The sequence below is a fragment of the Lampetra planeri genome, chromosome 37 (assembly GCF_965212315.1).
Source record: "Lampetra planeri chromosome 37, kcLamPlan1.2.h2, whole genome shotgun sequence".
Taxonomy (NCBI): domain Eukaryota; kingdom Metazoa; phylum Chordata; class Hyperoartia; order Petromyzontiformes; family Petromyzontidae; genus Lampetra; species Lampetra planeri.
In genome coordinates this window covers 3,777,391-3,793,120 of record NC_136143.1, presented here as the reverse complement: position 1 = coordinate 3,793,120, position 15,730 = coordinate 3,777,391, and the positions used below count along the sequence as shown (strand labels likewise).

General features: G+C 56.0%; 1 protein-coding gene across 1 annotated transcript in view; it reads right to left on the bottom strand.

Moving 5' to 3' along the window:
• Positions 1-15,730, bottom strand: part of LOC144730943 (sarcoplasmic/endoplasmic reticulum calcium ATPase 1-like) — a 42,403-nt gene that overhangs the window by 7,676 nt on the left and 18,997 nt on the right. The window contains exons 6-17 of the mRNA XM_078611823.1: positions 12,557-12,637; positions 9,956-10,041; positions 9,440-9,595; positions 8,763-9,071; positions 8,500-8,588; positions 7,968-8,070; positions 6,684-6,815; positions 5,829-5,954; positions 4,401-4,619; positions 3,077-3,412; positions 1,939-2,159; positions 1,124-1,326 (exon numbers count right to left, since the gene is read on the bottom strand). Of these exons, the coding sequence (XP_078467949.1) occupies positions 1,124-1,326; positions 1,939-2,159; positions 3,077-3,412; positions 4,401-4,619; positions 5,829-5,954; positions 6,684-6,815; positions 7,968-8,070; positions 8,500-8,588; positions 8,763-9,071; positions 9,440-9,595; positions 9,956-10,041; positions 12,557-12,637 (2,061 nt within the window). The remainder of the gene's footprint in view (positions 1-1,123; positions 1,327-1,938; positions 2,160-3,076; positions 3,413-4,400; positions 4,620-5,828; positions 5,955-6,683; positions 6,816-7,967; positions 8,071-8,499; positions 8,589-8,762; positions 9,072-9,439; positions 9,596-9,955; positions 10,042-12,556; positions 12,638-15,730) is intronic.

The following is a 15,730-nucleotide window of genomic DNA, read 5'->3' as shown; positions in this document are numbered from 1 at the left end:
CAAGTCAAATACTCTCAGCACCTGACGTGGTGGCGATCTCACCAAAGTGCCACCGGGACACAACCAGAGTGAGAGGAGGAGCAGAGATGTATTTTTCTATCCGGCACACAACATCCAGTTTGCCTCTCGCTGTGCCTGCACATTGGTCCCCACTGGTTTGCCAGGGACCCAGACAATATTCAGTGAGAAATCAAGCGAGGAGGAAGAGGATAAGGAGGAGGCATCGTTTTTGTTTTCTGCCACAACATTTGCTCGCGAGCAAATTTGCCAGCGGCGCCGGAGGTTCCTCGGATTTGATCGATTTCTAAGCATTGGGCATTCACGCACAATTTATGGAAATCACCCCGAGATACTTTTATCCGGTTTTAAGTGGATAACATGTTGCATGTGGAGGGACAAAAATGGGAAGGAGGCTTGTTGTCGGCTCATGTTTTGTTATCCTACGGTCAAAAGTTGATTCCCTGCTCAAATTTACAGCCCCGAGCGAGTATAGAAAATTCCACATTCGCGTGACAGGGGCCAGTCTATTCAGAGTAAAACTGCCGTTGACTTCCCCAAAACTTGGTACTATTGTTATCGACCCTGGAGGAATGATGAGCCGAGTCAACCCTCCCAATCAGGATTTTAATTCGCAACCTTACAATTGCAAGCCGCTAGCCATGACGCTCGGCCACCTTGGCAGGACGGTAGATAAATAAAACAAGTATAACCCGTAAAAACAAAGTTTTTCACTATAAATCCTTTATATGCGTGGCGGCTAGAGTCCTCTCGTCCTCTGGCTTGAGATGGCTGCCACCTATGGGTCAGATGATTGCATTGCACCATTAAGCAATTGGTAATTAAATTAAAATATGTTTGTCCTAAAAAGTGTAAAATTTTGGAAAAAAATTTTCACGAACATTAATTGTCACGCACAACGAGTCTGTGTGGAAAATGTCAGCTCGATTGGATCACGGGAAGTGGGTTAAAAAACGACCGAAAGATTAGCACGGTCGTAAGCAAGCAAGCGAACTTAATATAAAAGATTTAAAAACATGCTGTCTATCGACTCCGGTGGTCTCAGGTGGTGCCGGTGGTGCCAGTAGTTGCCGGTTAGTGGTGACACGCGCATGCGACCTCTGACCTCCGATGGCCATGTATCTGAAGAAGAGCCAGCCGCTGATGAGGCCCTCCTTGGGGCTGCGAGGAGGCCTGTTCATGATGTCCAGGTCGGGAGGGTTGAAGCCGAGGGCGGTGGCCGGGAGGCCGTCCGTCACCAGGTTCACCCACAGCAGCTGCACGGGGATCAGCGCCTCGGGGAAGCCCAGGGCGGCCGTCAGGAAGATGCTGGGGTCGGGGGTTCAAGGGTTCAAAGAGGGACGCACAGAAACACAGAGGGAGAGAGCGTGGTCAGGGGCGGTCGAGCACTGGAGGTCGAGGGTCAGAAGGGGAGACAGTGTCAGGCAGCCAGGGAGAGGGTAAGAACTGGAATTCATTAGCAAGAGGTCATGAAGTTGGAGAGTCGTGGAGAGTAAAGGTTGTGGGGACAGAGAGAGGATGGAGCGGGTGTGTTACGAGTGTGGTATCTGGTGAGTAACGAATCGCATCCCCAGCGACTCCATGAGTGAACAAAATTCACGGTCGCCGTTTTCACTGTCTTGCGGGGAGTCGTTTCTTAGCATGAATCGCGAATAATTTACTCCCACACACGAACGCACGCAATTGGATGCATGTGACGCGAGCCTAACAAACCCCTCTCAATTGTTGAATCGACGCATCGTCACCGCGCCTCATGTCCATTCATTACGAGTATGCGACTATCTGTTATGGTATCCGAGTACGTGCGAGCGCGTATCCGGTGCTCATGCGGCAGCCGGTCGGCGCGAGCGGCAGGCAGGCGAGTGCAGCGAGCGAGTGCCCGGTGGGGCGAGTGGGCGAGTGGGCGTGCGTGCCGCTCACCACACCACCTCGCCCACGTTGGAGGAGATGAGGTAGCGGATGAACTGCTTCATGTTGTTGTAGATGGCGCGCCCCTCCTCCACGGCCGCCACGATCGACGCAAAGTTGTCGTCGGCGAGCACCATCTCGGACGCCGACTTGGCCACGGCCGTGCCGGAGCCCATGGCGATGCCAATCTCGGCTTTCTTGAGCGCCGGGGCGTCGTTCACGCCGTCGCCCGTCTGCATGTGCGCACGTGCGCGCGGGTGAGTGGGGAACGGTGACATAGTTGGTTAGCGCACCGCGTTATGATGCCGGCGACCTAAGTTTGATTTTCACCCTTTTGGCCAACATGGGTGATAGATAGCTGAACCGGTCCCATGCTCCCACCCTGCACCAAACCGCACTGACCAGCATGGTGAAGTATGGTCACACAACCGCCACGACCGACGTGGTGAGTCTAGCGTTCTAACCATTACAACACGCCACCCCCGCAGCTGCCTCCATTTCTCGGTTTAACAGCGAGACGCGTCACGTCAGTTGCGAGAGACGTTTCTGTACGTGCGGTAAAGCGGTGGCCATTATTTTACCGATTTATTTCACGCGGTTAACAGTAAAGCAAAAACAATCAAAACATCGGCCCTATATCTATCTAGATAATGAAAAAATAATATGCTTTAGCTTTTCCGGCAAGAATACAGGAGGGGTTAAGATGTTCAAACACCGCAGAGGAGGCCGAACTGATGTTGGCCAATCATTGTCAATGACCATGCATACAATACCAAAACGTGTTTGTTTGCTTTGTTTACCACAAGTATGTGTGGTCAATGCAGACTTGCAATAGGTGTCTATTTGGTGTTTTAATATTTTAACCGGGGTAAAGCCTATTCGTTTTTTTTAACAGCCCCAGCGAGAATTTCTCAAGTGGTGGTGGTTGCGGCGGCGATGGTGATGGCGGTGGTGATGGCGGTGGTGATGGCGGTGGTGGTGACGGTGGTGGTGGCGGTGGTGATGGCGGTGGTGATGGCGGTGGTGGCGGCGGTGGTGATGGCGGTGATGGCGGTGGTGATGGTGGTGACAGCAGTGGTGACGTAGGTGGTGGCGGTGGTGGCGGCGGCGGTGACAACGGTAGCATCGACATTCGTCGGGCGCCTCGCACCATGGCTGTGATCTCGTTGAAGGACTGCAGGTACTGCACGATCTTGGACTTGTGTGCGGGCTCGACGCGCGCGAAGCAGCAGGCGCGCTGCACGGCCTGGCGCTGCTGCTCCACCGGGAGGTCGTCGAACTCGCGGCCCGTGTAGGCGCGCCCCTCCACGTTCTCGTCCTCGCCGAAGATGCCGATGCGGCGGCAGATTGCCACGGCGGTGCCCTTGTTGTCGCCGGTGATCATCATGACGCGGATGCCCGCCTCGCGGCACAGCGCGATCGAGTGCGACACCTCGCTTCGCGGGGGGTCCAGCATCGCCACCACGCCCACGAACGTCAGGTCCACCTGTCCGAGGGTGGGGCCGGCAGGGGGGGGGGGTCAGGGGTCAGGGGTTAGGGGTCGGCGGTCGCGATTTTTCACTCACGTGACGTGCGAGAGAGAGTGAGGAGGGTGGAAATTTGAGTGGCGGAAAGGCTTGGTGGCAGGGTGGTATGGTGGGAGAGTGGTAAAGAGGCAGGGTGGTATGGTGGCTGGATGGCTGGGTGTCTGAATGACAGATTGGCTTAGTGGTAAGTGGGCAAAGAGGCAGGGGGTGGCAGGGTGGGTAGGTGGCTGGGAGACTGATTGGCAGGGGTGCTGGTTGTGAATGTTTTACATAGTGGGATGGCAAGACATTTGTCAATGCTTTACATGGTGGGGTATCAGGGTGGTGCATTGGATCTGGGCCTAGATCACTGCAAGCAAATGTGGCTGGATTCCCAGATCCAAAGAGGGATGTTTGCACAGCTGACGAAGTGACTGGGTACAAAAATGTGATGTGTTTTTAGATACCAAGATGAGTAGAGTTTATTATTATTATTATATTATTTCCCTTCTACGTGACTTTACCGAAAGAACCAAGAATATGAATACCTGCAGTCACGAAAGCTTTAAATGGCCAGGTCTGTCTGTGTTGAGATGCCCAGGTGCAGGTGTCCTTGTGTTGGAGCGCAGTGGTGGTGAGATGTTAACTTCCTCGCCTGGTATACAGGAGGTCGTATACCAGGCGAGGTAGTTAACCCTGACTGTATATTTGGAGTTTGCATTTTCTCCCCGTGGTCACGTGGATTTTTCTCCGGGTCCTCCGATTTTTCCCTCCAAATTTAGAATCATGTGTTCAGAGTGTTTGGCTGCGATGAATTTCCACACGATGATAAACCACTTAGTCGAGTTATCATTTGGTGGCCAGGTCGCTTCTGAAAAGAAGAGCTCTATAGCTCAGCGGGAACTTACCTGGTAAAAATAAAACAAAATAGTGTCATGTCCCCCCCCCCCCCCCCCGTGTGCCACCTGCCTCATACTTGGCGAAATACGTTGAGTCCTCCAGCTTCATGTCCTCGGGTCTGGGGGGGGAGTCGCGCGTAGCGAGCGCCAGGCAGCGCAGCGTGTCGCGCCCCGTGCCGTACTCGCGGATCGTCGCCAGGATCTTGCTCCGCACACCCGGTGTGAGCGGCACCTTGGTGGAGCCGACGCGCACGTGGGTGCAGCGCTCCACCACGCCCTCGGGGGCACCCTGCTCACGCACGCACGACCGGAGGGGGGGTGGCAAGGGGTCACGTGGGCATGGAGCGGAGTGGCGCGATCGCGGGGGGGGGGGGGGTGTCACGCGGAACAAGAGTGGAATCGCGCGACTACAAGTGGAGTCGCGCGGGGATCAGAGTTGAGTCACATGATCGTGGAGTGGAGTCACGTGGGCTGGGCTGACAGCGGAATCACGATTCAACCCCAGTGATCCGATCAATGTACAAGATTGAAGGCCCTGATGCAAACCAGGAATCAATTATTGTTCGTATCGTTTACAGTCTCATATTTACTGTGTGCCTCATTTTTACTTTTTAACTCCTTGTTGGTATTGTTTGCCTCGATGGCACCGTCTCCTTCGCTCTGTCTCATTCACCCGCTCCGCGTCTCGTGTTCGCGCATTTCCTCTCCTCCGCAGCGTCCGTCTCTCGCGCTCCATCGGCCTCAACGTCAAATATTGCCACGCGTAGCTGCGTAAATCCCAAGTCATCGATTCCTACACGCGCGATCCCACGCACGTAACCGCGGCGATCGATTTCACCCGGGAGAGGTCGACGCATCGGCGCGCGGCTCAACGTGCGCGCTCGAGCGCAGGTGGGTGGCGACGAAGCCACACGGCGTTGCTCCCGGAACGGGCATCGTCTAACCGGTTCACCTCGCCGGGCGCGATATAAAAATGTTTTTAAATAATAGGATCCGCCTCCTGAGACGTTGACGGAAAGCTAATCCCCCTCGAGGAGCCGAGGGTGTTTATTTAATTGATTTCCTGCAGGAGGAATGAGCCGAGTGTCGCTCGACCGGTCGGGGCGAGTGTCGTGGCGTCAGCCAAGCGCGAACGATCTGACACGAATTCGGTCGGTGGCACAGCTCTCGGTGGCCGCCTGCGGGGAGACGGTGCCGGGAACGCCGTCAGGAGTGGGCGGCGGGGCGCGCCAACGAAGGCAACGTGGCACGTGCCGCGTGCACGTGCCGCGGCTGTTCGAATATCGGACACCTCCGAGCGAAATAGACAGAACGAGACAGCGGGAGCCATCGCAGAGATTGTAAGTGAGAGACAGGGACAGGCAAGCCCAGCATCGCACGTGGGGTTAAAGGGAGCTGAATCGATACATTAATTGGCTCAAAATGAGATTTGATTGAAAGCGTTGTCTTGTCATCCCGTGTCTCCTTTGTGTCGTCGCCGCGGGGCAACGGCTCTCACCTTGACGAACATGCGGGGGCCCTGAAACTTGCCGCTGCTGCCGCTCGGCACGCAGTAAACCGACATGGACTTGCGGTCGCGGGAAAACTCAAGCGTGAACTCCTTCTTCATGAGCTGCTTGATGACCTGGAGGCGTCGCCGCACACACACGCACACACGTAACGAGGTTCAGAACCGACGACAGCAGGAAACCACCAACCCGCACAGACCAGCGTGGTGAAGTATGGTCAGGCAACACGCATGACCGACACGGCGTGGCAAGGCCTTAATCCACAGTGGTGATGGCGGAAATGGTGGCGTTGGGAGTAACAATGGTTATGATGATGGCGATGACTGCGATAATGTGGGTTGGCATTGTGATATTGGTGGTGGTTGTGATGGTGGCAGTGATGGTGGCGGTGATAGCGGTCGCAGTGATGATGGCAGAGTGGTGATGTGTGCGATGGGTGTGGTGATGTGTGCGGTAGTGATGTGTGTGATGGCAGTGCTCCCGTGTGCAGTGGTGATGTGTGTGACATGCATGATGGTGGTGGTAATGACGTGTGTGCGGTGGTGCCGTGTGCGGTGGTGGTGGTGATGCCGTGTGCGATGGTGGTTGCGATGTGCGCAGTGGTGGTGATGCATGTGCGCTGGTGGTGGCGGTGGTGCCATGTGCAGTGGTGATGTGTGTGACATGCATGATGGTGGTGGTAATGGCGTGTGTGCGGTGGTGCCGTGTGCGATGGTGGTTGCGATGTGCGCAGTGGTGGTGATGCATGTGCGCTGGCGGTGGCGGTGGTGCCGTGTGCGATGGTGGTTGCGATGTGCGCAGTGGTGGTGCCGTGTGCGCTGGCGGTGGCGCGAGCGAGCCCTCACATTGTTGCACGTGTTCGCTCGCTCCACCTTGTTCAGCCCCTTCAGCTCGGTGCCGAACACGTTCATCTTCTCCACGAGGCAAACGAGCGCCGTCTCCGTCGCCTCGCCCACCTTCTCGTAGATGCTCTTAGCCTGGAGCGTCACACGCACGCACGCACGCAACGCGTTCCCACAACCACCGGGTCAACAGGTGGCGCCGGCCCGATTCATGAAACCGAGCCAGTGAGCTCGGGCCCAGATTCCCACGGCAGAACCAAGCTAGGACGAAACCGGGCCTCGGCAAGGTCTTTTGGACATTTAGTTTGATTCCTTTTGGTCGCTCTTGCGACCCGGGTCGCTCACACAAAGGAGGCTACTCGTGGTCTCGTGAATTCTCACCTGGTGAAACTAAATAACATAAAGCCGCGGCCCTGCAATCTCTCGCTCACGCTACTGCTGGCGGAAGGGCCTCTACTAAAGGGAGCTCTGGAGAGTCACTGGTCTGCCACGCTGGCCAACGAGTCTCGAAAGAGGTGGGAGCAACCCACACTTTACCCCACCACAAGCGAGTTAAAATGAGACTAACTGTGGCGCACATGCACTTATACTGCTGGGTGGACAGAGGGAAACAGGGAGTGCACCACGTGGTCCGGGTTCATCAGGTAGCTGCACGGACCATCGTGAGAGGTCACGAGGTCACCGGGTATGAGAGACGTGCCCTCAATAGCGTCGCTCACTCGGCTCAACTTCAGGGCCCGTCGTGTTCTTGTTACAAAAATAAAAACTCGGACGGAAAGTTACAAAAATAACAGATTTAATCTCGAGATAATCCAACCGAAAGTAAACCATCTCGTAAAAAAATTAAACAAATTTTATGATTGCTCCCATCCGCCGCTGGGGGACAAGCGCGGAGGAGGGAGTGGGAGGCAGCGGGCGACCACACGGAGCGGCATCGCGATCGTCGCCGCGATCGTCGCCGCGATGCCGATCGCTCTCGCTCGTCGCCACGGCGCCACGGCTCAGCCCGCGTTCACGGCCACCGGGAACCCGCGAGCGGATCGGGGCGACGCCGCCGCGCCGGCTTCTCCGTTTGTTGTTTGTTTGCCAACGGAAATTAGAGCGGCCGTTCAACGCCAAAATTGGCAAACGCCGTTCGAGCCGGGGCACGGACGACGGACGGAGACAATGAAACGCGCGGGGTCAACGGACGTTGCAATGTGAGATGGGGGGCGGGCGCGGGGGGGGGGGGACCGTGTTACCGTCGGGGCAGACGGTACACCTCGTTAACGACGAGGGATGGGGCACCTCGTTATAGTCGAGCGAAGAGTCGTTGCAGAGCGTGCAGATGGTGGCGAGCTCCACAAGGCCATCGTACTTCCCCGTCTGCACAACAATTTTCTCCTTCGATCTGCGCGCGAGCACGGGAACAACAGGCCGCTGAATCGGCGAGCAAGCGAGCGAGTGTGTGGATGAATGAGTGAGCGAGTGTGTGGATGAATGAGTGAGCAAGTGAGCGAGTGTGTGGATGAATGAATGAGCAAGTGAGAGAGTGTGTGGATGAATGAGTGAGCAAGTGAGAGAGCGTCTGCAAGTAGATGGGTGACTTGGGTGAGCGTGAGAGTGTGTGGGTTAAGCGAGTGGTCGGGTATGTAAATGGTTGAGCAAGTGAGTGAGTTAGTGAGCGAGCGGGTGAATGAGACAACCTTTGAGTGAGCAAGTTAGTGCTTGAGTTTGTAAGCAATAAAAACAGTGGATGAGTGGACGGGCGAGTGAGAAAGAGGCGGTAGGTGAGGGAGAGCGGGTGGGCGAGCGAGCGAGCGGGCGGGTCGGCACTCACACTTCTCCCTCGGGCGTGTAGGTGCAGCCGCTGATGCTGAACTCGTGCAGTGAGCACGACTCCCCCTCCACGCTGTCGAGGATGAACATCTGCAAGAGACGCGCAACACTCACCGAGTCCGCTTATTCAGTAGCTATAGATGCAGGCATTTATTACTCTAGTACTACCCCACCCATCTGAGCTTATTGTTATTTTTTTTTTATTTACAAACTAATGCCAGCCCCCCCCCCCCCAGCTCCGCCCCCCCCCCCCCCCACACTCACCCGGCACACGCTCATCTGGTTGGTGGTGAGCGTGCCCGTCTTGTCGGAGCAGATGACCGAGGTGCATCCGAGCGTCTCGACGGAGGGCAGGCTGCGCACGATGGCGTTCTTCTTGGCCATGCGCATCGTGCCCAGCGCCAGGCACGTGGTGATCACGGCGGGGAGGCCCTCGGGGATGGCGGCCACGGCCAGCGCCACGGCGATCTTGAAGTAGTAGACGGCGCCGCGCAGCCACGAGCCGCCGTGCACGGGGTCGCTGAAGTGGCCGATGTTGATGAGCCACACGGCAACGCACACGAACGAGATGACCTGCGGGGAGAGGGGGACGCGGTTACCGCGGTGACAAAAAACCTCTCCCCCGAGCCGGGGAACCGAAAGTCGCGGGAATGGATGTTTGGCGGCGACCAACATAGGCTTACGCCGTCGCTACCATCTTACCGCATCACCGCTCCTCGCATCCCCTGCCGTGCTGCGGATTAATTTGGCCCATGAGCGTGGTTGTGCCATGGTGGTGGTGGTGGTGGCGGTTGTGCTGTGGTTGCCGTTGTGCCACGTGGCGGTTGTGCTGTGGTGGTGGTAGCGGTCGTGTCATGAAGGTGGGACTGGTGGCAGTTGTGTCACGTGGTGGTTGTGCCGTGGTGGTGCTGGTGGCGGTTGTGCCGCGTGCCGGTCAGCACCTTGGACAGCTGCTTGCCGAACTCGTCCAGCTTCTGCTGCAGCGGCGTCTTGTCCTGATGCGTGGAGACCATGGCGTCGCGGATCTTGCCGATCTCCGTGTGGACGCCCGTGGCCACCACCACGCCCACCGCACGTCCCGCCGCGATGTTAGTGCCCTGGGATGGCACGGGTATCATCATCATCAGCAGCAGCAGCATCGGGTTTGATTTCAGCAGGAACCATACAGGGCTGGTCTCCAGAAAAAATATATTTCTCCTGCTGTTGCTTGGAACGGGAGTTTATTTGTGGTTGGCATGGTTATGGGAAGAGAGAGATTTCTCGGTGGTTCGGGTGAGAATGGGTGTTTGTCACTTTCGTGCTCCTGATTAATTGTGAAGTCTTTTTTTTGTATCATAAACAAAGTGTCAGACTCGTATCAGGCAGCTCAGCAGTGAAAATAGAGGGCAGCACGTGCTGCCCCAAAGGGCAGCAGGAGGGCTGTGTGGTGCGTGAGCGATGGGAGGAGCGAGACGCACGGAGAACAGCATGTTCTTCTTGTCCTGGTTGACGGCACGGGGGTCAGGGATCGCGTCCGTGTGCTTGATCACGGATATGGACTCTCCTGCACACGGGACACGGAGACGGACAGAGTACGATGGGACATGCGTGCGCGACATGCGTGCGGGACACGCGTGGGGCACGCGCGGGACACAGGCATCATGCGTGAGACACGTACGGGATAAAAGAGAGAGACACACACACAGGACACAGTAACACCAAGCAGAGCACACACAGGACAATCATGAGACATTGGCAACACGTGTGGGCCACGTACAGTCCACACATGGGCACTGGCCTTACACATGGGACTTCATGTAATTACAATCGTAACTATCGACCGTAATCTGACCGGCAAATCGCGTGTGGTGGGGTAGAATGTGGGCATTCCAACCTCTTACGAGACTTCAGGGCAGCGTGGGATCGGAGGTCAAATACCCCCTGGAGAGGCTCGCGAGAGGGCCGACGAGCGCAGGAAACCTTCCGCCAACAGAGGCGCGAGCGAGTAATTCCAGATCTGCCCCTTGACCACTTTGCCTGTGTGCTCATGCCAATTGTTAGCGTCGCACTGCCAGTCGCTTTGCATGCAGGAACGCACAGACAATGGGACGGAGCTTGCGTCGATTTCGTGGCGGTAACCTCATCGATCTGGCCAATGGCCACATCCCCAGGGCTGAACCTCGTAGCTCCGTGCTTTAGGGGTTGTGCCACGCATCGTACGGGGCACCGCGTCCGACGTTTCGCTCCGCGTGCCAGGGAGCTTCCTCAGGAACGGGATCGGGAGTGAAAGGTTCGGACACGGTGCCGAGCGACGCGCCGTGCAACCGGAACAGCGAAGCGGGGGAGATGCGCAGCCCCAACGCCGGACACCCACGCGCGGTTGTACGGAACTTCAGTGTTTGTTTAGTTCGAGTTTGTCTCCTCTTCCAGCGTTGACTTTTTGGCTTTGCGGAAGGCAGCGAGCCGCGTTGGTGCGCGCGACCCGGGCGGCGCACGTGACCAACTTGGGTCCTCCCGGGTTCACGACACGTCGGGCCGGGAAGGAGATAAGGACCAGGAGATTTGTTCTTTTGTACTTTGGCACCGGCAAAAAGTAAAACATTGATCGCTGGAACTCGAGAGCCCCGCGCTGGAGCTCCCTTGGACTCCGCGCTGAGGAGCTCAGAATCACACATGGAGCCAGGGGCAGGGGTGACCCGATAGCAGGTGACACGTCTAACGCTAGCGGAATAGTCAAATACCGCGATCTAGATGGCGATACGTCCAAGTTCCATCACCCGTTTGCCGAAATGCCCTCGCAAGACCGGTTCTCCCTGAAAGGTGCGTGGATTTCACGCTTCTCTCCGTTACAGCAAATATCAGATTAAGTCACTGATGCTGCACGTTCTAATAACTCAAATAACGTCTCCACCCACCCCCGTGCGTGCGTGTGTGCGCGTGCGTGTGTGCGCGCGCGCGTGCGTGTGTGCATGTGTGCGCATGCGTGTGTGTGCACGTGTGCGCGTGTGTGCACGTGTGTGTGTGTGTGCGCATCGCAGGAGGCTGGAAAACCCGGGGTGGAGTCTGCCGCCCCCGCCGACCCGGCAGCCACGAGCGCTCCCCATTGGACGATTCAAAATATTGGACGTTGGCGGCGGGCAACCGCGCGGGAATACTTGTGGTGGCGACCGTGAAACAGAAACCCCGGGGTCTGATAGGGAATCAAACAAACAAGCGGCCGCGTAGCACGCGCACGCACGTGCAGACACGCACGCGGCGCTGGGGCAGGGAAAGAGACCCCGACAGTCGCCTGCATCGCCCCTCGGCTGTCACGCGACTCCCAATTAATGTGCACTCTATTACCTCTGCTCTTAATGAATCAATTCTTTAAAAAAAATAAAGTTATTCAATCAGCTGACGCACATTGGACCGTTCCATATCCCAATATCACCCTCCCTCCTCCCGCCTCATCGTCATCATACCCCCCCCCCCGTGCTCTATCTACTGCTGGATGAAGCCCTCCCCGAGTCGTCGCCATCCCTCACTGTTCTATGGTGCAACGATCCGTCGGGCTCCTGCACGCGAGCTCATTTTATCACTTCCATCTCTGCGGGGGACGTGCCCGCCTTTGGGCGCGCTCCCTCCTGGTCCTGCCACTCCTTTGTTAGTCTCGACCACTGACCGCCGTCCCCTCAAACCGCGACGTGTCCGGCACGAGCCCACTTGCTTTCCTCATCAGTCGGCACGACGCCTCTGGATTTGCATACGTTTTATGAGAATGGTGATCCATTGACAGGCAAAGGAGAGAACACGCCCAGGGAGAACATCCACAACGGAGACGGAGCGACGAAAGCGGATCGCGTGCTGCAGCCACGTTTATTGTGGGATCACGGCACCCCGCATGGGGAGTGACGACAATGAGGAGAGGGATTCCTCCAGCAGTGGATAGAACATGACTGACGACGACGACGATGCCCATAATTGTCATCGTGAACGTGACTCGACCCGTGACCCAGAATAAGCGGTAAAGCAAAGGCCACACGTTGCTGTGAGTCACTGTGACGGTCAGCATAGCTGTGCCCCCCCCGCCGCCGCCATACCTGTCAGAATGGACTGGTCCACCCTGAGCGTGGTTGACTTGATGGAGGTGAGCCTCACGTCGGCCGGAACCTTGTCACCCACTGGGAGGGGAGCGGGGGGGGGGGGGTGGCAGAGCAAGTGAGGACAGGCAGCATAATCAAGGGCAGTGGTCTTCAACTATCATTTCTAGTTGACCACAATAAAATTGGCGAGTGCATAATGCCCGTGCATGTGGCCAAGAATCTGTATCTATTGCCTCTCAAGTTCTCACAGCTCTCTCTCGTTTATCTCACTCATCTCTCGTCTGCAGCTTCCTAGTGTCTACAGCTCCCTCGCCCGTCTCTCGCTTATCTTTCATTCTAATCACTCGTCTTCATCGCTTCATGAAAAAGCTTTGCATGTTGGTCAAATAACAATTCTTAACACTTATTCGTAGCAGATTATGCAAACAATGTGCTGAGGCCGAAACGTCACCATATATATTTTCTATATTTTAGATTGTCCACCACGAGGTTTTTTTTTTGGGTTAGATCGCGTAAATATTAATTGTGTCGTTAAACCCACCACCGCCCGACACAGCCAATCAGTAAGTGTTTGTCACGTAAACTAAACATGCCAATTCGTTACTAGTTAAGCACACCGGTGTGTTGGAGAGTAAACCCACAACATTTACAGTCCGAGTACGACGACGTTTCGCTGGTAATTACAACGAGCATCATCAGGCGACAGCCAGAGGACCGCGGTGTTGTCATTAATGAATGTTTCAAGTTTTTAGTTGCTTGTGCTTGTGCACTGCTGCCAACACAACAGCAGCAGCAGCATCACAACAACGCCAGCTTATCTCTCCAAATCTTCACGAGCCACAACTCCCAGCGGGTGCGGACGACGCGAGACGCGGACAGGCTTCGGTTTCGTGTCACTTTGTTGTCTTTTAAGGCATTTTTTTTTTTCAGGAATTAAACCCTCGCCTGGTAATCCAGCAATCAGGAGGTGGTCAGGCTTGCGAACCGCACCGAGATAACCGTGGAGCTGTGAGGATCTCAGCCATGGCAGCGTGGTGAACAGGCACTTGCTTCGAGCAGTACAGAAAGTAGGTGGCTGACAACAAGTAGCTGAGGTCGAGTGTTCTGCCCTTGGATGAGCTGCGGGGTTTCTCTGGCCCACGCTAGTTTCCCCCTCACAATCTAAACAAAAACTCTCACTAAAGAAATTAACCAAACACTCCAAAGTAGTAGCAGGATCCTCGTGAGAACGAGTCTTGAGACTCCTGGGTAAACTAGCAAAGGACTTTGTTCAAATCATCAGACACTGTGGTAAAACTTCTGCATGATTTTTTTTTAAATACATACAGTATATATTAAGTCTTTCTTTTCAGAGCAGTATGAGCCTTCTTCATGCTCGCAACCTGCCCACGGAAATTGATATCACAGAGCTACCTCTGAGGTCTCTTAAAGCGACATGTGGCCCCCACATGGTAAGGGGCAGAATTTTACCACCCGCTCTGCCGCCAAGAGCAACGTTGGTTGCAAGAAAGTCAAACTGACGTTGTTGTACTCTCAGAAATGAAATTTCCCAAAAATTTGTCGCAAAAACCCAATGAAATGCTACGTGTGCTGTTGCGCAGTCGTTGGCGACTGACCTGGAACCACCGACCTGCTACACTTAAGGACCCAGTTTAATCACAGGTCGACCTCACGATCGCAGCCCTCTGACCTCTGACCCCTACGGAGTCGAGGTGTTCTGCCCAAAATGTTATTTGACCAATCGGGTGATACGCCGACGGGCGTGCGAGCCGCGGGTTCTTGTTTGTTTATCCGTTCGTTCGAAATTCGCGTCTGGCCCTCCGGGTTCGGGGCCGGCCGGGGGAATGAGGGCGGTTGAGCCGGTTTCCACGAACCGCCGACGGTGGCGGCGGCGGCGGCGCGAGGGTCCGTTATCTCCGTGGCTCAGCTCCAGGCGACTTCCGTGGCGGCACCTCTCTCTGCCCGTTGACGTCGAAAATGCGGCGCGGAGCTTGTGATATCCCCGTGCCACGAGCTGACTTCTCGTCGCCGCGTTGGTTTTCGCGGTTGTGCTGCACGGTCGGCTGCCGTGTGGTTCAGCGCCACGCGCGTACGTGCGACTTCTTTCGCACCGTACGTAGCCAACCGTGCTAATCGGAGGTGCGAAGCCCCCGTGGGCTTTCTGTGAAACTTAACACCCGATAGTTGCTGTTATTGTAATTATTATAATTATTGATAATAGCACTGTTGCTGCTCTCTCCTCCCCCGGCATCGAGAGACAACAACGGGAACAGCAGGTGGGGCGAACACCTGTCATGGTTTTCCCGGGATTCTCTTTCTGTTCGGGAAGGAGCTGCTGCTGCTGCTGCTGCACAGGGAAAATCTCCCCAGGGACGTTGAAAGTCCCGGTAAATGCACCACTCAAGACGATGCCATCACTTGCGGCTCTCCCCTCTTCCGGTCTTGTGAGATTTTCGTCTTCAATCCCATGATGGGTCATGGGTTTTTCGTAGCTCAGGGGTGGCAACTTGAGCAGCAACATCCGACAGCAAACAATGATGGCAGCAGAAGCAGCAGAAACTCAGTCGTATCCACCCGCAGCCGTCGCGTCCTTTTCGACAAAATAATTCTTCAGTTTACACTCCGCCGTCCCTTCGGCCATCTGATAAATAAGTCGAAAATATACGCCAACTCCCACATCGCGAAATGCGCGATAAATATAGAATTCATGCGCATTCGAGTCCCTTAATTTCCCCCCAGTGTAATATTTATATAACCAGCGCTAACACCCGGTGGTTTTGGCAGAATGCGGTTGAGCAACACGTGGCCGGGTTGCCCTGGTTCCCCCGTCCCCTCCCCCCTCCCCTCCCCCTCCCTCCCACCCTCCCCAGCCCTGTCGGATCGCCAAGCGATAAGCAGTGGCAGCCGACAGCAGCGGTGGTGAAGGTAGAGGGTGACACAGAGGGTGGCACAGAGGGCGCCAGCCCACACAGAACGTGAGCCGGGCACCCTCACTGATCCCTCACCACCATCTCAGCCCCCCCGCCTCCTCACCTTCCATTCCTTTTCATCGCCTCTGCTTGCCCTCCCCTTATCTCCTCCTCCTCACCCAATCCTCCCCCCTCCCCACTTCTCCCCTTTCCCATCTCCTCCTCATTACTCTCTCTTCCTCATCATCCTACCCGTCTCCTC